At 40.3% G+C, this 25,980-nt stretch overlaps 1 protein-coding gene across 2 annotated transcripts in view; it reads left to right on the top strand.

Moving 5' to 3' along the window:
- The window catches only part of LOC124555144 (metal-response element-binding transcription factor 2), a 106,931-nt gene that overhangs the window by 53,829 nt on the left and 27,122 nt on the right, over window positions 1-25,980 (top strand). For both annotated transcript variants that reach the window (XM_047128957.1, XM_047128958.1), the window contains 2 exons: window positions 12,652-12,774; window positions 16,208-16,411. In XM_047128957.1, the coding sequence (XP_046984913.1) occupies window positions 12,652-12,774; window positions 16,208-16,411 (327 nt within the window). The remainder of the gene's footprint in view (window positions 1-12,651; window positions 12,775-16,207; window positions 16,412-25,980) is intronic.

Below are 25,980 nucleotides of genomic sequence, written 5' to 3'. Positions count from 1 at the left end.
CTTTTTCCTGTGCTCTGTAGTTCTGGAGTTTCTTTTAATTATCGTTTATGCATGTTCTGCTGGATGACAGCACATGGTATGAACTCATTCGGTGTTTTGATTGATACTCTGTTGACACGCAAAGTTTGGTGCTGATGTATCTGACATCTGGAGGTTTGTGTATCAGTCAGGTCTTGTGTTCTTGATTCGGCCTTGCAGATATCATCATGTTGTCTTTTCTTTCTGGAAGTTTTTCTTTTGAGGACTGGCTTGATTTCCAGCTTTCGTGATACATGTGGAGCTTCTTTGATCCAATGTTATATTGGTTTTTCTCTCATTTCTTGCAAGATCTTAATGAGTTCTTGCATTAGTGCCATAGAATGCAAAATGATAATGCCCTCTTTCTGTATTTTGACATTCACTCTATTAATATGTCAAAGAATGCTAGCTCAAATTGTTTAGGATAAATTTAAAATCCATTGCCACATGTATTAGATGACCAGCTTAATAGTTAGATTTGGCAGCAAGAGGAATTCTTCAGTTTCTTTCAGAGCTTTGACAGCTTCCAATGAGTTATTTAATACAGCTGTAACAGCTAGATGTTTATCTGATCATCTTGTTTGTTCACTTCCTTTTAAGTTGTTTTTTTGTACACTTTGGCATTATTTTCCATTGTGTTGTGGATCCAGTAAAGCCAGATAGGCTAAATGCCTCTGGACACTGAATACACGCCCACAAGATTTAAAGAGTGTGTTAGATATAGTACAAACTCTGCGTTCATTCATTTTCATAATTCTGGATTGGATTCATTTATATATGCTGACTATATTAGATCCATTATCATAAGATTGTTCATGTCACTGTTGCACATCCAAAACATCAGCTTCTAGTTTTTCTAGAATTCAATGTGTGTTGTCTTCTTTAGTCTTTCCATCGACTTCTATAAAATCAGTAAAACTTTTCTTTATTTCACATTCAGTTTCTGTTACATTTGTTTAATGAATCACCTGTCCTATTTGTGTTGTGTGAGATGCATATGCAGTGCAGTCAAACATGATGGTGAAATAGTTGGTCTCCTAAAACTCATTGATAATAGTATTTTGAACTTCGTTTGTGACTATTCCATGATTTCATTTTGTGCTGCCTTCGACAAATAAAATACCTGTCCTTTTCAATGTGGTCTAACTAGTAGCACTTTAGAGTAGGATTGTATTTGATGAGCAGAGTTATTGAATTAAGAAAATTTCCTTGATTAGTTTGAGGAAATTTTTCATATCACTCTTGTTTCTTTACAACCTCAAAAAGAAAGACAGCTTATGGCAAGATACATGACAGCATCTATTACTACATGTAGATTATGTCTACATTTTTCTTTCTCAGAGGGAACGAATTGCTCTATGTTGCAATCCATGTCAATATAATTTGCTGCAGATGAGTTTTTCTGTTGATAAAACAGTCTTTGTTTTGTGATGCTTCATGCTCAGATAATCTTTCTGAAGCCTTTTTTCAATTAATGAGATGGTCTGTACGCAAGGCTGATATAGAAGTGCTGGCATATAGCTTGCAGGCTGTACAGTAAATTGTATTTTTTGTTTTTGAATAAACAAGCCAAAATCACTTAATATTTTCCTTATTTGTCATTGTTACAAACCACATGTGTTGTGCCTCAAGCCTACCATTATGTTCTGTGAACCTAAACTCTTTTATTTGGATATTTATCATTTAGAACTACAGCTTGTTTGCTGGAAAATGACTGTTGTTGACCTATAATTTTTTTCTGGTCCAGCCATGTACCTAGGTCCATTAGATTTAGAATTTTGTCTTTTTTACTCGACTGCAATAAGTCACTAGATGCTAGTTCAGGGTTATCTTCATACTGAGATAATATCGACGATGAAGGCTGTTCACCATCATCTGAGGTTAATGACTCAATTCTTCAGTCAAATTTTCTTGAATGTCCAAATTACAAGATTTATTTGGAATATGTGAAATCATAGTATTGGAATTACTATTGGAGCTTAATGATGCACCTGCTTCGTGGAGCCATCTTCTCCTTTAGGAAGCCGATTCATTTACTACTTCAATTTTATCTTTTGCTCCTTTCCTGTTTTGAGCCCCAGAAAACTTTTTCTTGGCCCCTTATCATTCACTGTTTATTACCTTAAACTGTAAATAAATATATTTTTATGATTTAATAATAATAATAATAATAATAATAATAATAATACTGATTATTCGCACACCCAATCACCCACATAAACAAACTGCGATCATCACTTGATGTTCAACCATTCGCGTTTAATCTTCACTTCACAACTTGACTCTGTTTTGCTTGCCACATGTGGTATAAATAACATCAGACACAAAATCAATTAATCTGTCAACATTTGTCTTGAATATGTATTTACAATTGCACAGTGCACATAGAGAAATGTTGAACATTAACATGATCTAATTACAGTACATTAATGTAAAATTGATAAACTAACTATGTTGACAAACATTTAGCAGTATGCAATATATAAAGACAACTTGTACTGTGTCTTCATTTTGACTTTTGTGAAAATGTTCTGCAAAATATTTCACAAAATCCATATCGGTAGGTAATGACAGAAAACTGTACCTTTTGGAAGGTATCAAGAATGTAATGGGCTACACTATGTTAAAATGTGATCACAATTGGCCTCTACATACTCGTTCAATGGAATGTAAATTATGTAGTCTGACCTTAGGAGATAACAGTTCAGGCTGAGTGCAAGGCTTCTGTCAGAGCTCTGATGCACAGAATGTGCTAAAGTGATGTACATAATTTTAATATCTGTGGATGCAGACAAGAGACTTGTGGACCAAGGAATTTCTGGTTGTGGATAGCTGTGTAGGTCACTCATTATACCTAAGTATACTGTTTCATCCACAGTGTGCAATATGTGTGGATCTATTTGCATTAGTGTTTGAATGCTGTCTTCTGAAGGCTGTACTTCAGTGGTGGAGATATATATATCTCCTGCTTCAACTTTCCATACGGTGATGGACACATACATGTTAGTGCAGGGGTAGTCAAACTTTCTTACTTACTGCCCACTTTTATATCTGTGTTAATAGTAAAATATTCTAACCACCCACCAGGTCTTCAATAATGGTGCTTTATGAAGTGGGAAAGTCACTTTACTCTACAAAATTTACAAAGCACAGTTACAGCAAGTTAAAACATATAATAAACGTACCAAATACTTTGTCAGAATTTTATGAAAAACTGAAAAAAGTGTTTTTAAAACCCCTACCACATACTGCCCACCATGAAAGCTGTAATGCCCACTAGTAGGCGGTAGGGACAGTACTGACTACCACTGTGATGGTGTGTAGTGATGAATGTGCCGGCCTTCTTCGAAAAACAGATTACTTGCCCTGCGCATTATTCAGCAAATATTTCTGGATAATAGTTGTTTGGCTGTTTGTTTGTTGCTGTCCTCTAGCAACTGCTGTTGATACTTCGTGGACTTGCCTGCTAATCATGTGTGGGAAGGTTTATGTGGAACATATCTAGACGCCTTTGAATAATATACCAAGGCATATAGAAACTCTGATTGCAGCATACCAGGCTGACTTATGGTAGACTGTGTGTACAGTTGTGCAGTCCTAATTATTTTTACCTAAACTTTTGTATAAGATATATGTGTCATATGTTGTTCTGAGTATTGCAGTTTTGGTAAATGTTAGTGTAGACATGTGAATGCTGTGGTCCACTTTGTTATTCTAACGGAGGATTGGTGAGCAAGGAGTTTGGTCTTGCTGTTTCAAATGAATATAATCCTTCGGGTAGGAGAGAGTAGTTGCTCTGTATCAGGGAATTAATATGGTTTTGTCTGCTTAGTCCATAGCTGTGCAGCCAGTGTGTCTTGCTGTCACGTGGAGACTCGGGTTCAATCCTCACTGCTGCCAAGGATTTTTGCTTGGCTGGAGGTCTCTAGTAGGGTCCATTCAGCCCCCCAAAGACTATTAAGGATTTATTTGTGGAAAAGCAATGTCTCCTTTTTCTGAAAGCTATCATTAACGGCCAGGAGAGTGGTATGCTGATAACCTGATGCTGCAGTACTGTTGCCTAATGGAGTGTTGGACAGAGAAATATGTGCAACATTTGATCAGCAGGCTTCCTACATTAAAGGCCTTGTGAAGTTTGGTTTCGATGTTAATGTGTGAATGAAAAATCAATAACCACTGAATATATCTTCATTTTACTGCTGTTCCCAATCAATGAAGTATATCCTGAAACAATTAACAGTGAAAATAAACTTTTCCCTGGCTGCTTAACCTATCTTCACAAATGAAATATGCTTATAGTAATGTTGATTTTCATTTTACTGAGAGTAACAATCACACTTGCATATGCAAGACTAAAACACAAAGCAGAAACTCTTAACCTTCCTCCTCCTCCTCTTTTTCTGCTGTTGCACTACAGCAATTGCTGAGACTTGGCTGCTTCTACTACTTTCCTACATGCTACTCTCCCTCCCTCCCTCACTCACTCACTCACTCACTCCCCCCCTCCCTCCCACACTCCCACACCCCCCGGTCCCACACTCCCTCACCCCCCCAAGTTCCTCCCTCCCTCACCTCCCCGGTCCCTCCCTCCCTCACCCCCCCGGTCCCCCCCTCCCTCACCCCCCGGTCCCCCCCTCCCTCACCCCCCGGTCCCTCCCTCCCTCGTCCCCCCTCCTGCTTGCTTGCTCCCTCCCTCCCTCCCCCCCGCTCCCTCCCTCCCCCCCGCTCCCTCCCTCCCTCGCCCCCCCCCGCTCCCTCCCTCCCTCGCCCCCCCACTCCCTCCCACCCTCGCCCCCCGCTCCCTCCCTCCCTCCCCCCCTCGCCCCCCCGCTCCCTCCCTCCCTCGCCCCCCCGCTCCCTCCCTCCCTCGCCCCCCCCGCTCCCTCCCTCCCTCGCCCCCCCGCTCCCTCCCTCCCTCGCCCCCCCGCTCCCTCCCTCCCTCGCCCCCCGCTCCCTCCCTCCCTCGCCCCCCGCTCCCTCCCTCCCTCCCTCCCACGCCCCCCCCGCTCCCTCCCTCCCTCCCTCCCACGCCCCCCCCGCTCCCTCCCTCCCTCCCTCCCTCCCTCGCCCCTCCGCTCCCTCCCTCCCTCCCTCCCTCGCCCCCCCCCCCCTGCTCCCTCCCTCCCTAACTCGCTCCCTCCCTCCCTAACTCGCTCCCTCCCTCCCTAACTCGCTCCCTCCCTCCCTAACTCGCTCCCTCCCTCCCTAACTCGCTCCCTCCCTCCCTAACTCGCTCCCCCCCTCCCTAACTCGCTCCCCCCCCTCGAACCCCCCCCCCCCCCGCTCGCTCCCTCCCTCGCCCCCCCCCCCCGCTCGGCCCCCCCGCTTGCTCGCTCCCTCCCTCGGCCCCCCCGCTTGCTCGCTCCCTCCCTCGGCCCCCCCCCGCTTGCTCGCTCCCTCCCTCGGCCCCCCTGCTTGCTCGCTCCCTCCCTCGGCCCCCCCCCCGCCGGCTCCGCTCCCTCCCTCGCCCCCCCCACCCCGCCCGCTCCCCTCCCTCCCTCGGCCCCCCCCCCGCCCGCTCCCCTCCCTCCCTCCCTCGGCCCCCCCCGCCCGCTCTGCTCCCCCCCTCGCCCCCCCGGCCTCCCCCCCGCCCGCTCCCCCCCTTTGGCCTCCCCCCCGCCCGCTCCCCTCCCTCGGCCTTGGCCTCCCCCCCCTCCCATATTATTTCTGGTGTCTCTTTGTAACAATGTCATTCTTGCCCTGTTCTTTTTCTCTATTGCTAACCTGCGATCCTCATCAAACCATTCCTGAATTGCGCTGTTTCTTATCATGCCTATTATTCCTTTGAAACATCCTTAATGGCTTTTTCGACCCTGCGCCACCTTTTACCCACTAACGCTGGTGGCTCTTCATTACTGAATTCCCTATTTAGTATTAGTTGGTATTTTTTTTATTTCATCAGGAATTTTAAGCTTGTCTGAATTCCAGTTCGTCCTCTTTTCTGTTCTATTGTTGTTTACTAACAATGGTCTATCTCTCAAGATTGACCTTGCTGCATGGTGATAAGAGTCACAATGTGGTCCTCTGCAGCTCCGTACATCTATAACTGAAGCGAAGTGGCAGGCATTAATAAAATGTAGCCAGTCTAGTTCACTATTATATTGACGGCAGACTTCCATGTGCCGAGGTAATCCCTTTGTGTGGAAAGCAGAAAATTGATGCATAAGAACTCCATTGTCATTGTTTTCTTTGTGCAGTGAATGTTTTCCAGAGACTCCATATTGATGCTCATTCCTTCAAAGTTTTGCATGAAAATCTGCTACCATTAAAATCAACAGTGCAACTAACTTTTTCCAGGTCTTCATAAAACAGTTCTTTTATTATATTGACCTTTTCCTCTGTTGGTGCATGTGCCTTTACTATTGATATATTTGTAAATTTCCCTCTTACTCTAGATCTGCATATTATTTCATTTATAGGTCCAAATTCTAATAAGCTTATTCTAGCTCTCCTGGTTTTTATAAACCCTGTTCCAAATTGGCCAGTTCTTTCCTCTGGCACAGTATATGCTAAGTACTCAGGTCTGATGATCTCCCAATTTCCTTGTCATCAATTTTCTGTAGCTCTTCAGTGTCGTACTTAAATTTTAAAATTTTGCTGTAGGGTCATCAGCCCCATGCCCAACCCCTAAGCAGTGGCTGCATCGTGCGTTGCCAATCCATGCTAGTCCACATCAGACAGGCTGCCTCACGTAGTGTGAGAGGGCTCAGTTTAAGGGGAGGGGAAAAAAGTACTCAAAGGAAATATATCAGGAGGGGGAGAGATTTTTTGATGAAATGTTCTTGGTCAACTTTCCATGTCAAATTGGAATAAATTCTCAATCTTTAAATTTTTAATTCTTATAACAGTCATTTAACAGTGATGTATTGGTTCCTTTTTTTAGATGAACAAAATTGAATTACGTTAGAGAATAAAAATCTGTCATCCGAGTATTGCAAATTTGGAGACTGGGCTTCTGAGAATGACGCACTTGAGAAATTCACTATGTGTTTTGAAGATGAGATGAGATTGTACCTAATGCCAAGCAAGGCAGATAACAAAGACCATAATATGTTGTTTTAATGCTGGAAATTATGGCATAATTGTTTCCAAACCTTTGTAGTCTGCTACACAAGATTTTAGCCATTGCTGCTGGTAATATATTTTGAAAAATTAGCTCAGAAGTGCACACAAATTGCAGGTTATGATGATGATGTAGTAGCTGTATCAATGACAAACAATCCAGAGCATATAGAGAGCATCTTGACAGGTACAGGAATTAGTGTCCAAAATGTGGTTGTAGTGAGACGAGTAAGGTACCGCCCAAATCCTCCAAAAACAAATGTGAAATATATAAATTAAAAAAGGGATAAACGTTCTCTTGATGCCTTCCAAGAGACTGTCCCCATTCCTTCCATATTAACTATGTAAGCATTGACCGTTTGCAACTTAAATTCAGAGTAGTGGTGTTAACAGCCACTGAACCTCTTATACTCAGTAAATTAATATGTGGAACAAATCTCCTGTGTGGTACATTGGGAACACTAATCAGAAAAAAACCACAGAGAACAATAATCAGAGCAATAAAAAAAAAAGCATGCTAGATGTGAAAGAACGTAAAATCTCCAAGATAGTCAACAGTTTTCAAATGCTCGAAACTTCAAAGCAAGATGTTTTTAATGTTCTTGAAATCTTTCAGAAAATTGAAAAAGATTTCAGTAGTGCCTAAAGTACATTAGTGGCAAGACACAATACCTACATTGCTTGATTGCAGTGGTATTGTACCGATGACAGCACAACGGAGGCAGAATTACTAGACACAGTTTTATGAAATTACTTCAGAAAAGAAGATGCAGTAAGTATCCCAGAATTCAGCCAACATGAGTAATTTGGAAGTAGATACTCCTAGTGTAGAAAAGAAGCTTCGGCCACTTTTAAAAGCCATGTCTTCCGGTCCAGATTGTATACTAGTTAGGCTTCTTTCAGTGCATGGTATGAAATAACCGCTTTTTTTAAGCAATCATACATAACTGATCACTGGATGAAAAATCCATAGCTGAAGACTGAAAAGTTCGAAGGTCATACCAATATACAAGAAAGGAAATAGAAGTATTTTGCTGAATTATAGACCCATATAATTGACAACGATTAAGTGCAGGACTTTGTAACGTGTGCTGTGTTCCAATGTGATATATCTCGAATAAAATGATCTGTTGATATACAACCAGCACAGATTCAGAAAATGGCATGGTTTTATTTATTTATTTTAGTTATTTATGCCTCGGACCTTTGGAGGTGACGGAGTCCCACCTCTAATTGACAAACCAGGGACTCCTAAGATAAGATAAGATAAGATAAGGTATGTTAACGAACGACTGATGTGGATAGATTTGACAGTGTCTAGCAAGAAAATTAGGATTGTATCAGTATATTCGCATTGTGAAGGCACAGATCAAGGTCAGATGGATAGTTTTTATGACACACTCAGTGATGTAGTTGTTAGAGTAAAGGACAAGGACAGTGTTTCACTCATGGGTGATTTTAATCCCAGGATTGGAAATCGAACAGAAGGGTATGAAAAGGTTATGGGTAAATTTGGAGAGGATGTGGAGGCCAACAGGAACGGGAAACAACTCTTGGATTTCTGTGCCAGTATGAGCTTAGTAATCACAAACTCCTTTTTTAAACATAAGAACATTCACCGGTATACTTGGGAAGGCAGGGGAACCAGATCTGTTATTGAGTATATAATAAAAGATCAGGAATTCAGGAAGGCTGTGAGGGTCACACTTGTATTCAGGGTATTCTCTGATGACAGTGATCACTATTTAATCTACAGTGAAATTGGTATTGTGAGGCCGAAAGTGCAGGAGGTCAGGTCCATATGTAGGAGGATAAGAGTGAAGAAACTTCAGGATAAGGAAACCAGGCACAAGTACATAACTGTGATTTCAGAAAGGTACCAGTTAGTTGAATGTAGTCAACTAAAGTCATTGGAAAAGGAATGGACAAGGGACAGGTACACAGTACTAGAAGAGGCTAAAGAGTGTCTTGGAACAGTAGTGTGTAAAGGTAGGATGAAGCAAACAGCTTGGTGGAATGACACAGTCAAGGCAGCCTGTAAAAGGAAAAAGAAGGCATATCAAAAATGGCTACATACTAGAACTCGGGTAGACAGAGAAAGCTACGTTGAAGAAAGAAACAAAGCCAAACAGATAATTGCAGCATCCAAGAAGAAATCTTGGGAAGACTTTGGAAACAGGTTGGAGACTTAGGGTCAAGCTGCTTGAAAACCATTCTGGAGTGTAATTAGCAGTCTTCGAAAGGGAGGTAAGAAGGAAATGACAAGTATTTTGGACAGGTCAGGAAAACTGCTAGTGAATCCTGTTGATGCCTTGGGCAGATGGAGGGAATATTTTAAAGAGTTACTCAATGTAGGTGACAATATGATCAGCAATGTTTCAGATTTCGATCTACAATGGGATAGGAATGATGATGGAAATAGGATCACGTTTGAGGAAATGGTCAATAGATTGCAGTGCAATAAAGCGGCTGGGGTGGATGAAATTAAGTCGGAACTCATCAAATACAGTGGAACGTCAGGTCTTAAATGGCTACACAGGATAATTGAAATGGCATGGGAGTCAGGACAGGTTCCATCAGACTGGACGAAAGCAGTAATCACACCAATCTTTAAAAATTGAAACAGAAAAGATTGTAACAACTACAGAGGTATCTCTTTAATCAGCGTTGTGGGTAAAATCTTCTCAGGTATTGTTGAAAGGAAAGTGCGAGTATTAGTTGAGGACAAATTGGATGAAAATCAGTGTGGGTTTAGGCCTCTTGGAGGTTGCCAGGACCAGATATTTAGCTTACTGCAAATAATGGAGAAGTGTTACAAGCGGAACAGGGAATTGTATCTATGCTTTATAGATCTAGAAAAGGCATATGACTAGGTTCCTAGGAGGAAGTTATTGTCTGTTCTACGAAATTATGGAATAGGAGGTAAACTTTTGCTAGCAATTAAAGGTCTTTACATAGTTAGGCAGGCAGCAGTTAGTTGACGGTAAATTAGGTTCATGGTTCAGAGTAGTTTCAGGGGTAAGACAAGGCTGCAACCTGTCTCCACTGTTGTTCATATTATTTATGGATCATATTTTGAAAACAATAGACTGGCTGGGTGAGATTAAGATATGTGAACACAAAATAAGCAGTCTCGCATATGCGGATGACTTAGTTGTGATGGCAGATTCGATTGAAAGTTTCCAAAGTAATATTTCAGAGCTAGATCAGAAATGGAAGGACTATGGTATGAAGATTAGCATCTCCAAAACGAAAGTAATGTCAATGGGAAAGAGAGAGAAACGGACTGAGTGCCAAATAGGAGGAACAAAGTTAGAACAGGTGGACGGTTTCAAGTACTTAGGATGCATATTCTCACAGGATGGCAACATAGTGAAAGAACTGGAAGCGAGGTGTAGCAAAGCTAATGCAGTGAGCACTCAGCTTCAATCTACTCTCTTCTGCAAGAAGGAAGTCAGTACCAAGGCTAAGTTATCTGTGCACCGTTCAATCTTTCGACCAACTTTGTTGTATGGGAGAAAAAGCTGGGTGGATTCAGGTTACCTTATCAGTAAGGTTGAGGTTACAGATATGAAAGTAGCTAGGATGATTGCAGGTACTAGTAGATGGGAACAATGGCAGGAGGGTGTCCACAATGAGGAAATCAAAGAAAAACTGGGAATGAACTCTATAGATGTAGCAGTCAAGGCGAACAGGCTTAGATGGTGGGGTCGTGTTACACGCATGGGAAAAGCAAGGTTACCCAAGAGACTCATGGGTTCAGCAGTAGAGGGTAGGAGGAGTTGGGGTAGACCAAGGAGAAGGTACCTGGATTCGGTTAAGAATGATTTTGAAGTAATAGGCTTAACATCAGAAGAGGCACCAATGTTAGCACTGAATACGGGATCATGGAGGAATTTTATAAAGGGGACTATGCTCCAGACTGAACGCAGAAAGGCATAATCTGTCTTAGATGATGATGATGATGATGATGATTTATTTATTTTTTAAACATAATTTCCTCTTGATTCGTATGAAGTAATAACGCTATGAACGTGGATCTCAAATTGATTCCATACTTATGGATTTCCTGAAGGCTTTTGACACTGTATATGAATCATCATTTCAGTTTTGTGATTAGATTCATGATTTCATGTCACAAAGGCCACAGATTGTGGTGTTTGACAGGTTGTAGATTCAACTAAGTACCAAGGAATTGCAATTGCAAACATTGCATAGAAAATATTGTGGGGAAGGTAAACCAACATCTGCCTTTTATTGGCAGAACATTTCGGAGATGTAACAGATCTACTAAAGAGACTGTCTACACTGTACTGGTCTGTCCTATTCTGCAGTATTGCTGCATGATATGGGATCTGTGCCTGATTTCATAGACATATGACACCAAAAAAGATCAAAGGACAGACCATTATGTATCATCATGAAATAGGGGAGAAAATAACATGGATATAAATAAATTGGGTTGATGATAATGAAAACGAAGGCTTTTTCTTTGCCACGTAAACTTTTCATGAAATTTCAGTTGCCAACTTTCCTCTCCGAATGCCAAAATATTTTGACTCCCACCTAAATAGGGAGAAATTACCATTGTAATAAAGTAAGAGAAATCAGAGGTCACACAGAACGAGTTAGGTGTTCATTTTCCCATGTGCTGTTAGAGTGTGGAATGGTTGAGAAATTGTCTGAAAGTGGTTTTGTGAATCCTTTGCCAAGCATTGAAGTGTAAATTGCAGAGTAATGTAGTGCTCTGGCCGAACATAATTTCAGTAACATAGGATTTGTCGTATCAAAGAAAAGGAGTGCAAAAAGTGCTCAAAATGTGAATGACATTCTACTTATACACAATTATATGGTAAGGTTCTCACCAAAACGGTTTGCTGTAAAATTGCGTGGTTTCCTTTCATGTGAGTACAGAAGGAATAATTTTTATTCTTATTTATTTTCAGGTTGAATCTGATGCAGTGAGCATAGAATTAAAAAAAAATTAAATCAATTTAAAAACAAAACTATTTTCTGCTTCTTGATGCTGTTACCTAGATAAGAAGTGTGGCAGCTATGTTTGTAATGACTGTATTTTCATGGTTCATTGAATCTGTTGTATGGAAATGTAAAATTATGTGTGACTGCTTACGCTGCAGCAAAATTGCTGTTGCAGCTTTAGTTTATCCTACACACCTGCGTAGATAACATGAAACTTTATGAACCTTAAAAAAATTTAGGGAAGCTTGCATTACCACAACTGTAGACCCCTCCCTGTCCAATTTTGTGGGATACCCTTTTGTCTGGCTCCTTTGTCAAGACCACTTCATTGTCTTCTGTTCTCCCCTGCTGATGCCAATCCATCTTGATGACACAGATTGCCAAGTTTCTAACTACATGTGAAATCACATCCTGTCATTAATTCTTATTCTTGGTATATCTCAAAGAAAATTTTGTAGATCTGGTAATTTCAAGATCAGGACCTGATACTGCATATTTTATGTTGTTGTGAACAGTACATTAAAAGAAATCCCTAACCATTCATTAGCTTAACTTGGTTTTCTCGAACTAATTATATGCTGTGTGTTTTAGGAATCTGATGAAAGTCCTGCAGCACCAGACAGTACAACAAAGGAGCGTTGCTGTTTCACTGAAGGTGAAGATGTACTACTGCAGCAGAAGGATGGCCGTTATTATTTAGGAACAGTCGTTGAGGTATGAGAGATTACAGTACTAGTAATTAGTTTGAAATTGCTTGATGTTGAAATAATATAATGATAAAGTACTGTTTAATTAGCTTTAAATTCATAATGTTGAAGTAGTATAATGAGGAACTGATACTTCAGTGTGAAAAATTATCACTTAGTTATTAATATAAATTACAGTGGTTATATTTTCAAGAGTGTACTTATATCACTACTTTTACTGCCCTGTTTCAATGTTAGAATCACACTTAAAATGGAAATTTTAGAGGTTTGCATAAAGTTCATTGAATGTTAAAACATACATTAAATCCTAAAATTAACAAACCTGCTTGTAACAGGTATTTCCAATGATCTTGGTGAAATTTGCATAAGAACAATATTATTCCTTTGAGAAAAACTCTGCTTTTGAAGCATAAACATGAAATATTCTACAAATTAAAAGCCAACGTTTACACATTTCCTGATATGGCCAAGTCAGTTTTCTTTTGGTTTCCCCCAAGTGTTGTGTGATGGCAGTAAATGATGATAATTTTTTCCAGTTGACATGTTCTTAGATCACAGTTTTTGGTCAGTAACCAAATTCGCTCGTATCAGTACTGAAACGAGTGTTGAATAATCTGGAAAAGCAATTTCCGTCCTGCCTACCATGCAATCTTGTCACTTGATCGGATGTCAGTCACTGAGACAACGAAGCACAAGCCAAGAAGTATAGTTGCTTATTGTCAAGTTAATTAGTTTTACTTTGGTGAAGCTATAGCCTGTAAGTGTAGAAAGCGAAAACTGACAATCACCCACGATGTTGAAGACAATCATAACATGCAACTTTCCAACATGGCAAGAAGTATGATTTGGTGCTGTCTTCATTATGTGACATACTCAGAAACAAAGAGGCATTCTTAAATGCTTAAGATACCAGTAGGAAGAACTTTTGATGTTACAATTCAGCAGTGTGGAAAATCTTCTCGTAAAATGATTTCAAGGAACGATAAGTAATAGCATCGCTATAAGCAGAAACATACTGCAAGAGAAGGCTTATGAAATTGACCTAAAAACTGATGTTGAAATTTTTCAGTGCATCAAACTGTTGGTTGAATCATTAAAACTGTGAGGTGGTGGGCATAGAAGGTATAAATTATTGCAAGATCCTTAGATTGCCTTGATTGTGACAGTATTGTGAGCCCAGAGACATTTCCAGTGCAGATGACACTTAAATTTTTTTAAATAATTTAATCTGCAAGACCTATTCTGTTGAGGGTTAAAAATTCCACAGAAGTGAAAAAGTTGAGAATGGATGACTGCACTATTGTGGTTAAATAATGAATGCGGTTGTGATGTAAGTGGAAAGTTTCCTACATTGGGAACATTTAGAGCTCCCAAGTGTTTCAAAAAGATCAAAACACTATCTTAATACAACAGGAATCGCTGGATGATGACAGATTTTACAAGATTTCTCAGTCGTTTAGATGTGAAGATGGGTTCAGCAAGAATGAAAATAGTATTTATCATCAACCAATGCCCTTTACATTCCAAGGAAACACCATTTCGATGAATGTAAATGCTGTGTTCCTTCCTCCAAACTATACAAGCCATATGCAGCCTCTGGACCTGGGCAAATACACTCTATTACAATCAGATGCAGAGTAGCAGTTCAGCAGAAGTCAGTTTTATTCCTTGAGAGGAAGGAAGTTGTGAGCTTCAGCATCTACAGACTATGTTCGCTGGTGCCTGAAATTGTGTAACACAACCGACTGTGTTAAATTGTTTCACAAAGGCTGGCTGTTCGTGGTTAAATCAGTTGCTGTTGAAAATGACATTGTTCCATCGGAAGAATGGAGTAAAATCACAGATGTTCTTTAAAATGTGTCACTACAATATGCTGACAGAACAAAACAAACAGTGCTTCTTTTCCTTTTTAAGTGTTCTGTGAATCTGTAGCACAGCATATTGGTGAGTTAAAACTTGATTAAGAAAAACTGAGGGGTTGCGTAGTGGTTAGCAAACTGGACTCACATTTGGGAGGCCGATGGTTCAAATAGGTGTCCACGCATCCAGATTTAGGTTTTCTGTGGTTTCCCTAAATTGCTCCAGGAAAATGCCAAAATGGTTCCATTGAAAAAGCCCAACCGATTTTCTTCTGCGTGCATCCTTAACCTGAGCTTGAGCTCCGTCTCTAATGACCTTGTTGTGAATGGGACATTAAACACAATGTTCCTAGCTTCCCTTATTGTTTTAAGAAAAAAATATTTGGACCACTAGAGATTCTTTAAAAGGAGTTTTACTTTATGTACACAAGCATCAGAACAGTAGGTGTTGGGATAAGTGAACTAAGTTACAAGAAAGTTTTTGAAGGGGCTATGTATCCTTAGCTCTTCTGGTGAGTTAAATTAGCGTGAAGCTCTTGGGTTTCTGACAAAGTGAGTTCATCACAACTGCATGATGTTTTAACTAAATTAAATGTGCTGTCCGGCCCAGTCATCAAAACAGCAACCAGGAATGTATCTCAACAGAACACCATCAGAGGGAGGATTTCCATAAAAATGGTAATGGGGAGAGGCAGATAAAAATTTCTGTCTAAAGAATCCATAAGCCCAAAGTTGATGGTCTGAGAGAAGTAGATATGCCTTCCTTCACTATGCAGATCCAGTTACTTCCGCATTCTTGAGGATTTTAGACATTATATCAGTATTCAGAGAAGCATGGATAGCAAATAACTGTATCAGCTCGATTAATGACATGGTGTCTACAGCATCCAGTGAGAGTGAGGCTGATACATTGGCCAGGTGCAACACTGTCTCATAGCACTTATGTTAGTTGAGAACATATTTTACAAAAACACAGACTACATAAAATTCATTATTTTACCTGAGTGATATATAAGCCGATTGGGTTTTGAGACGGTGAAGCACAGAAAACTTCTGAATCAGAGTTAATAATTTCCTCATAAACAAAGATAGGGTTATCAGCTCAGTATTGCATGTATCCCCACATTAACAGCAATACACCAACTAGTGCACCTCATCAAGAAGTGGACTAAGAGTTGGAACCTACTTACCACACTGAGAACTGAACATGACCTCTTCCAGTAAAAGATGTGCCCATGCAGTTGGAGGGCAGTTGATCTGTGATAATAACTACGAAAATAAGAAAATAGGTATTATCATCATTGCAAGAGGATGACAGAGCTGGATTTAATTAATGCCACTGCTGTGCCATGAGCTCATTTGGCTGAAAACCATATAGCTGTGTATACAAAGTAATTTCTGTCTTTTTTTAAAAAATGAAACAAAATATTCTTTAATGGAAGAAAACCTGCAAATTGTGGACACTTCGTGATTTCACTCTAAAATATTAATTTTTCTGCCATTTATATAATAGATATATTGAGTGCATTAATCTTGCAATTACATGTTCATTCCCATACTGATGATTGTTGTACATTCCAGGTTGATCTGTCAGCAGAAAAATGTTTGGTGAAATTTGGGGACAACACTGAGAGTTGGTCATCTTTTAAAGACTTGGCAAAATTATCACATCCAGATTCCTCAAACATTCTATGTGTAATCTGCAAAAAATCTACTCCAAAATCAGATAATGAGATAATTGTGTGTGACAAATGTGGTCGTGGTTATCATCAACTGTGCCACCAAGTTAGTAACTTTATATTTTAGTACAAATAGATTCTTCTGAATTGAATTTATTGTGAATGATACAGTGGTACAAAAATAAGTAATGTATCATTTTCTTGTAAATATTGTTTTTATAATTGCTGTGTGTTACTTGAGTGCAGTCACAACTAATTCTGTTGAACAAGATGCCATTATATGTTAATGATAATATTTAAATATTAGATGATTTTCATCATTTCCTATATCAAGCAAATAAACGAACAAAAGCTTTTTGCCATGACGCTCTTCTGGGTGATTGGAGAGGGGTGTGAAATGGAAGTGATGATGGGTAGGGAGATAAAGGGACAGGTGGGTAAGAGATGATACACATGTCAGGAAATGCTCATCTGTGTGCATTGAGGTGTAGTTGAATGCTTTGAATGACTACCAGGGGTAGCAGAGGGAATGTTATGCTGAGAATCACACTTTGTTACTGGTTGTTTAAACATACCCTTATCACACTTTGGTACTGGCCACTAATACTGGTAAGCAGTGCATTCGTGCTTATGTTATACTGTTTTTTAGCATATTTTTATTAATGACATGATTTCTTATAGGTGGTCTTGCCTCTTATAGGATAGGATATATTAGTGGTACTACTGGCATATGATGTGTTTGGATGTGCTACATCAAACAAATGGCTAGCAGTTTGGAATCTAATCACTTAACTATATTCACTGAGCAAGCTATCTTCACTTCAGATGTTATCCAGAGAAATTTTCAATGTTGCTTTAAAAAAAAAAGAAAAAAAATCAAGACTCAGTTTATTATGCTTATTGTCTTACTAAACAGTCTAGCATGATTAACCCTTTTTTGCTGTGGATGTGTGTACACATCCTGCTACACTGTTCCCTAGGTGTTTGGATATGTATAAGTTTGCTGCTTGGGTTTTTCATACAGTGCTGTGGACATCTATTTGCGTGTTGAGCCACTGACTTCTCCCTGCTGCGCACAAGTTACTCCCATTTCTTGGTGGATAAAAAAGTTTCAAGTATTTATGATACAACATATGTGCCTCATTGCTTGCTAAGTTTGCAAAAAACCTTGTTTCGATATGTTGAATCGTTTATGAGATATGGTGATTGTCATGACCACATAATTCACAATCACAAGGACATAAATGAGTGCATCATGCAGGATCGTCCATTGGATATAAAATCCATCCATTTGAAAACAAAATGAGATATCGTTCTGCTCTCAGTTTTAAATATGCTATCTACGTTTAACACCGTGCAATATTTCAGCTAAAATCAACTATATGCAAAGTTTACACAATGCATTTTTACCTCTGCCAACTCTTTAAAATCGCGTGAAATGTTTTACTTAATTTGATGTAGCTCAGTATGTATGATGGATAATGAAAAGAAATTCAGTTCATCGTCCAGTGAAGATATTGGACTGTAAGATGTGCAAAAATCAAATTCTTTCACGTAATAGTTTTTGATAAATCGGATGATGAGTATTCCGTGTTGGCCGGAACGCAGTCTCTCGGAACAGATTACCAGCATTTGGCGAGCAGTACAGCCATAACAAAAGCCACCCTCAGCACAGAATGCAGAGAGCACTTCTGTTGCTGCAAAAGTTTAATGGGTCTTTGCTGTAAAATCCTTCCAGGATTGGAATAGGTTCATTTGACAAAGAGATGACTTATTCTTCAAGCATGATAGTCCCTCGACAATATAGTCGTGGTGTAACATTGTAACAGATAACAGTCCTTGCAGTACTATTTCTTGACCCTCAGGTGATGAAATCCTACCATATTACATTTTGTGTGTTGAGATATGGATAAAGAAAATTAGGCTTTTTTATTATATAAACTACATCACTATTGTTGCTACTACGAGTATTGAAAGGAATTCTACAGAGTAACTTTAGCTCACACATTTATTCGCACTATTACAGTTTCAGTCAGTATTGTATACACGTGTTGCAGAGGGCATTACAGTCTACAATTTTATCTATAACACAAAATTTTTTTGTCCCCAATGTCCTCCGCACACTGGTCTACCTCACGGGACATTACCAGCTGGAGCAGTTGGCAGATCTTCATGCCATCCAGCTGCCAGAGAATGACGCATCTTACTTTGACATCCTTGACAAACTGCACCTCTTCCACTACTGCTCTCTTCCAGGCATGCCGTGGTTTAATATCCTTCTGAAGTAGAAAGACATCTAATCTTGGTTTTTTTACTCAAGGGATAACCCTTCACCTCATGGTAGCTTTTTAGTAGCAGGAGGTAATCATTTCTCCACCTGTACTAAATGTCCTCATTGTCCTTCTGTCATAGTTGAATCTCCTTGGCAAGATCCCTTCTTCTGGCTGTGTCTGGCCTACATGGAATAAATCGTTACTACACTGTCCAGTCACATTAATGCAACCACCTATCAGAAGTCTGTATGATCTTCTTTTCATTGTGGACTGCTACGAGATATGCAGAAAGAGTTTCAGCACGGTTCTAGTAAGTACCGACAGGGCTGTGGAGCCACGCCAACTCCAGTGCCATGGCCAACTGCACTAGGTTTCTCATTTGAGGATCAGTGGCACGAACAGCCCAATCGAGGTGGTCCCACAGATTCTCGATTGTGTTGAAATCCAGGGAGTTCAGTGACCAAGGGTAAACAGTAAACTCGTATGGGTGCTATTTGAACCACACACATACGCTGCGAGCTGTATGACATGTTGTGTTGTCCTGCTTGTAGATCGAGCCAAAGAAAACAAACTGCAGGTAGAGGTGGACGTGGTCATCAAGGTTGCATACTTGCATTGATTCGTTGTGCCTTTCAGAATGCTAAGGTGCCACAAAAAACGCCCAACACCATCACGCATGCAGGATGATTGCTTTCAGGTGTTTTATGTTTTGTGCCATACCCACGAATGGCCATCTGTCCAATGGAACATAAAATGTAATTCATCTGAAATGGACCCCCGTTGACACTCAGTGGATGTCCAGTTGCAGTATTGGCATACTAATTCCAGCCTTTGTCACCGATGAACAGCAGTCAGCATGGGTGCATGAATCAAGTACCTGCTGCGGAAGCTCATGTACAGCAACATTTGCTGAACAATCATTGGGAGACACTGTTGGTAGCCCCCTTCGTTCATCTGGGTGGTCAATTGCACATCTGTTCACCCTTATACATTGCCACAGACATTGTTCACCTGTCGTCTATGGCCTATGCTGCACCACAGTTGCCTCAGTGTCAGTCTTTCCATGCATGGTGTACTTTAACCGTGGCAGCATGCAAACTGTTTACAAACTTAGTCATTGCAGAAATGCTTCAACCCATGGCTCAAAAGCCAATGACCATGCTGTTTAGGACATCAGATAAATCGCTCCGTTTACATATTACAATGATGACCATACTGTTTTCTACGTCACCTGACATGTTTTAAATACCATCCACTGCTAGTGCTGCCACCTGCCATCTGTGATTTGTTATTGCATATTGTCAGACATAGGTGGTGGTCTCATTAATATGACTGGACTATGTAGTTTGCCACCATTTAGAAAGTAGGCTGGCATCAATGTCATATCACTCTTCTTGAGTGATGTGTCTTGAGTTTGTTGCAGCTTCTATATTCCTATTAAAATGGTGTTTAGGTTCTCTTCATCCACACGAGAGTGACAGAGATTCTGCCTGATGCAGTATTTGATGGAGTCTATCATGCATTCTCACCAGCGTACTCAACAAGCCATCTGTGATGTTGTGTACTTCCCGGTGATTGCATGGTGGCAAGAGTAGTAGTGTATGTCAGTATGCTGGACAAGAGTTCAGACAGTTTTGTGTTGTCTGCATCAAATGTTGTAGCAGTGTCTGAGTAAATGGTGAGCATTAGAGTTCTATTTCCTGCAAAGTGTTGCATCAGAAATCTGTTGGTGGACATATCAGTGGCAAGTTGAATATGAATTACACATGGTGTAGCACACATGAATAGGACCATGCATGGTGTCTTGATTTTGCATCAAATTTTAACATACAATGGTCCAGCAAAATCAGCTCCTGTTACATTAAATGGTCTTGGAGGTTGAACTCTATCTAGCGGTGGTGGAGCCTCCATTTCTTCATATCGCCCACTGCGTATTATCTTGCAAGACAAACAGTAGTGAAGAACTCTCCAACCAGCTTGATGTCCTCACAAAACCCAAAATTTTTCACACAGTACATGCGCCAAGATGAAGCAGCCTTACATGCATGTGTTTGATGAGAAGCTGCATGAAATGATGCATCCATCTGGTTTAATTGGATGCTTCTCTGAGTTGGACAATGCAGCCCATTGTAGCCTATTACCGAACTGAATTATGCCATCAGACAGGAATGGATTTTATCAAGCAGTCTTCAATGCTTTGGGTAAATCTTCTTCCATACACAATGCATATAGTTCAGCAGTGAATAGCTCCTCTTGAACTCTTCTGATCCAGTATGTACGAGTGTTTTGTAACTCCAAAGCACTAGAACTACCTATATTTCTAGTCTTACTCTTCAAGCTCTCAATAAATTGAAATAAAGTGGGCAGTTAAGAGCAGTACTCGCCAGTATGAACTGAATTTTGCAATGTTGAATACAGGTTCAGTAATGGTGACCAGAGTGACATCTGTCTGGGTTTTGGTGCTGACATAGGTGGAGCTGGGATGTCCAATGGCCTGCCTTCTGAAAGCTATGTGGACCACACCACAGGATGTCAAGTGTTACTAGTAGGTCTGCTTTTAGTCCCTGTGTGAGATTATGTGCGGAATTGACTTAGTGTTGTGTAGGTCAGTGTCTCTGTCACTCGAATGAAATTTTTCAATTTTGTTTCAATCCTGGAGTACCCACTCTAAATTGACTGTTGAACCACTTCAAAAACTGGCTTTGTTGGCATCACACTCTATTTTCTGGGAAAAATAATGAAGGTATCAGGAGCCAACCAATGCATTGAGCAATTCAAACGATATCACCTACTTTATTAATGACAGCCTTTTCTTGCTGTGGACAGTATGTGCTGTGTAACCAACTTCAGTATTTGTCCGTACTTACGGAACAGCACCATAAGCTCTTTTGTATGCATCACATGACACATGCACTTCATATGATCACTTATGTCTGTCATACCTATCCATCTGGGAATGTGCAATGATGACATGTGATGAAGCTTTGGGATCCAGGAGTGCCAATTACATGCAAAATCTGTGGGCAAAATTTCCTCTCATGCAAGACCTCTCAGCCATGTGTCTTGGAAAATGAGTGTAGCAACAAACCCAATGGGTGTGAACAGACCAAGATAGTCATAAAACTGATCTGCTGTTCGAAGAACATTTCTCTTAGTTGCCAGTTTGTCACTTAGGACTTCAGCTGTGCTTTGGTACTCAGTGGAGACAGTCATCATCAGTATTCCAATTGATTCCCAAGACTTGTGTTGTGGGATTGGTTCCAAGGCCTTTGGCATGCCATATTGCCTCTAGTTCCTTTGACTTAATCCATCATTTGCAAAGTGGAAGGCTTATTTGCAGTTCATGATAGACAGCTGGAGTGTCATTACTGTCTCTCATGCTAACTACAAAATTTTACATTAATATATAATTGTTAATGATTGCTGACATGGATCGATATTTATCACTGTAAGGTGTTGCTAGCTCCTGTGTAGCAGCTGACAAAAGGAATGGACTTCGCGAGTCCAAATGCTAGATAATGTGTTGTAGGCACCATTCTGAGTCTCTTCAACGCGATACCAAAGGAACAGAGTGAGATTTCTGTCCACTTCATTCAAGGTCAACTTAGGAAAGCTTGATCCACATCATATACTAGGCCCATTCGAGGGTTTGTGGAATTGTAGCATGGTTGCAATCATGTCTGGCAGTAAATTTGGTCCTGTTTCGAGGAAGCCATTTGAAGATGGAGAGTAGGGTGCATGTGACAATGCCTTAAACATGAACCTCTACTCAATGCTTCTTCCACTGCTGCATTTCTTCACTATGGGGTGCAGCAGGTAAAATAAGTTTCCAGCCACATAATCCTCAGGAACAGCTTCTACCTGATCTCTTCTAATGTAATTTGACATATTCTCATGATAAATGTGCCTCTGTTCTCCATTCCCATGCAACTTGTTTTGTAGGTTGCGAAGACATGATTCAGCAGTAGGGTGGTTGCTGTAGAAAAGTATATCCCTCTTCCTAGCCAGGCGTAGAACTCTGCAGCCATTCTCCATGTGGCCTGATTCTTGAAATTCTTGCCATACAGGATGATGAATGGTCATAAATGTTCACTCTTGATGCTCTGTTATGCCAGTTGTCTCAAAGTCCCAAAAACGGTGCACTGGCTCATCAGACATCTGATTGAAGCTACAGTTGTTTTGTTAATTTCTGCACCAGTTCTGTTTCCACTGAGATCATAGACAAAGATTGTGGGAATAACTGATGAAGGTGATACTTTGGTTTTTCCAAGGTCACAATTTTTCAATAATAATCACCTCCAATTAGGAATTAAATAGGTATATCTTCAGTGTCTCCTCTCAGATCTGTCAGCCGTGTACCCTCCATGAAGACCATATCTCCTACTTCTTGTGGTTCTCTCAGTTGATGACAGTTTGTTGCTGCTTTCGAAAGCTGTAACTGATATATGTACGTTGGAGTATCCCATCATATCAAAGTGAACCTTTCTCCTTCAGAGGAATGCTGTGCAGAATGACTCAAATGTCATTATTTCCAAACTTGTTGTTTCACTGACATTGAGTTGGAGACACTCTATCAATGAATGGTGGATGAAACTTGACTGATTCCCCGTGTCCAGGATGGAACATTTCATTTTATTCCTACCAGTTGGTCCTCTGATACTCTCACAAGAAATTTGTAAGTATGTGAAGTTAGAACTCATCGTTTCAATCTCGTTCACTGCTGTGAAGTGGCAATTACAGATGGAAATGTGGCTCTCACCTATACATTTCGCACAGGATGCATTTCTCCATTTAAAGTACTGATTTTTGTTGCAGCCATGTCCAAGGCATAAGAGGCAGCAGTTCAGTTTCTTTATGCTATCTATTCTAGCGTGCAAGCTTCCATCCTTTCAACAGTCTTGGCCCCAGTGCTGCTATTCTTCACAGTCCACACAGAAGGGGTCTGGGTTTTGTTGCTTCTTCTTATCACCTATGGAATACGGATGCTGTGGATACATAATTCTCTTGTGGAGCGGTATCTCCATGTTTCTTTGTTAAGAAACTCCATGAGTTGCGTGAGATTCTCTTCTTGAACCTTTTGTCTCTGTTCGTGGATAACCTAGTTTCCGCAAATTTTTTCAGAGATGCATGTCACAGTTGGGGGGGGGGGGGGGGGGCAAGCATTCTCCCATGGTAATCTACATCCTCTCCTAGTGCACTTAGTGGTTGAAACCACTTATGGCACTCAGTCTAGATGCCATTGAGAGCCTCTGGATTGCTTGAAGTTGCAGAATCTGTGTCACCTGAGAAAGGATACAGTTTGGTAATATGCAACTTGATGTTCACGTAGGCATGTTGGCGAGCTATTTAGGTTGACAAATGACTATCAGCTGTATTTCTTACCCCAGAACATGCTCATTTTGCCTTGTTGGTGTAGTCTTTGCGAGTTTTGGTGTCAGCCTAGTATTCCATATCATCCAGCAGCTGAGTGTGCTCAGCTCTTCTTAGGCACTCCTGACTTGTCTGGTGGCAAGGAAACATTGAACATATTTATCAGGCTCATGAAATGCGTTGCATTTGAGCATAGAGTGGTCCCCTTGTGTTGCAGGTTGGGAAGAAATGGTGCCAGCGTCCATAATGGCGTGTTTTTGCTAAAGCCACACAGGTGCATCTGTACTAGTCACCCATGTAACGGGATGTCTGCTGTCACCAAGAGATGGCGCTGTTGTGCTGTATTCACTGTTAGCAGCCCTTAGGAATGTTTGCTGTTGCTAACACCACCTCAGCAGTCCCTTTGTATTATGTGAATATCACACCAAGTGCATAATATTGCTTTGCCATCAAAAACATGTACCCAGTACCACCACATACAAAAATGTATGTCAGTGAGTGTGGTACAGCAATGCCGCAGTTTGCAGTTTTGTATACAACACTACTAGATGGTGTAAGTGTCTCTTATTCCTCAACAGTTACTTTCATAAAAATCTGCAAATATAAGATGAAAAATGCTATATGTACAGTTGAATTGAAGTTATTGGTATTGTTTTTGAAAAATTGATTTAAATCATTAACAAATATTTGCTCTGGTATCATAGTCTCTTGTCCAGTTTTGTGTGACTTTTTGATTAGCGTCAGTCTTTAAATAGTAAAAACTGCAAAAAGAGGCCATTAGAACCATGTTTGGATGTAAATCTAGAGACTCGTGGAAACCTCTGTGTGAGATCTCTGGTATTCCTCCTCTGCTATGCATTTACTTTATGGAAATCCTTATATTCTTTAAAATAAATGTAATGGGTGAGGACTGCAGTTTTTTGTTTTTTTTTTTGAGGCTGTGTCATTCATGGTCACTTTACCAAACAAAATAAAAACTTAAATATGACCCAAATCAGCACTTTCCACATAGGAATTTTATACATAATAAACTTCCCAAAAAAATAAAAGCAAATTATATGAGGTCAAAACATTTGGAAATTCTTTAACAGTCATATTTACAGCATCACTGCTCTTGCTCCAATGAAGAATATTCAAATTTATGAAGGGCACTATATAAATACTTGGTGTATGAAGTGTTTTATTGTAATTTTAAATAAGTTTGGATACTTAAATAAGTATGGATACTTATAAATTGACTTGTCCAATGTCTTATGCATAAGATGCTTTGTAGACAGCAGGATGTACAAAATACAGTCTACAATGTTACTAACACTTCTTCATAGGCCGGCCGGGGTGGCCGAGCGGTTCTCGGCACTACAGTCTGGAACCGCGCGACCGCGACGGTCGCAGGTTCGAATCCTGCCTCAGGCATGGGTGTGTGTGATGTCCTTAGGTAAGTTAGGTTTAAGTAGTTCTAAGTTCTAGGGGACTGATGACCTCAGAAGTTAAGTCCCATAGTGCTCAGAGCCATTTGAACCCAACTTCTTCATAACAAGGAATTCACTTGCATCAGACTAGAGCATTGCGAAATGGATTGTGTCTTGCAGTTTGTAGTAGCGCCACTCATTTTCCTGATGTATGTGTACAAGTTGTGTTCCGACTGTAGCAGAAACCTCTGAAGCTGCTGTATTTTCAAATGATACTGTTACAGATTCAGGTCACAAAGTGAGTAATACAGAAAAGCATATTTTGGGGAGAAGTAACTCTTGGTTCACAGCTAATAGGCTGACTATTAATTGCAATAAAACACAGTACACCCAGTTTCATACACACAGTTGTTTGCATGGAGCTTCAACATACAATGGTGACACTGTAATTGAGGCAGAAGAAACCAGATATTTGTGATTGAGAATAGATGGAGAGGTCTTGTAGAAGGCATATATTCATGATCTCCTGCCCACGGGTCCAGGGGTTAGAATAGGCCTGAGTTATTCGTGCTGTCGTACGAGGCGACTAAAAGGAGTTTCACATGTTTCGGTCTTTGTGTGGC

The sequence above is a fragment of the Schistocerca americana genome, chromosome X (assembly GCF_021461395.2).
Source record: "Schistocerca americana isolate TAMUIC-IGC-003095 chromosome X, iqSchAmer2.1, whole genome shotgun sequence".
NCBI lineage: Eukaryota > Metazoa > Arthropoda > Insecta > Orthoptera > Acrididae > Schistocerca > Schistocerca americana.
The sequence above is the reverse complement of the archived record's forward strand: the minus strand, read 5'-3'. Positions and strand labels throughout refer to the sequence as shown.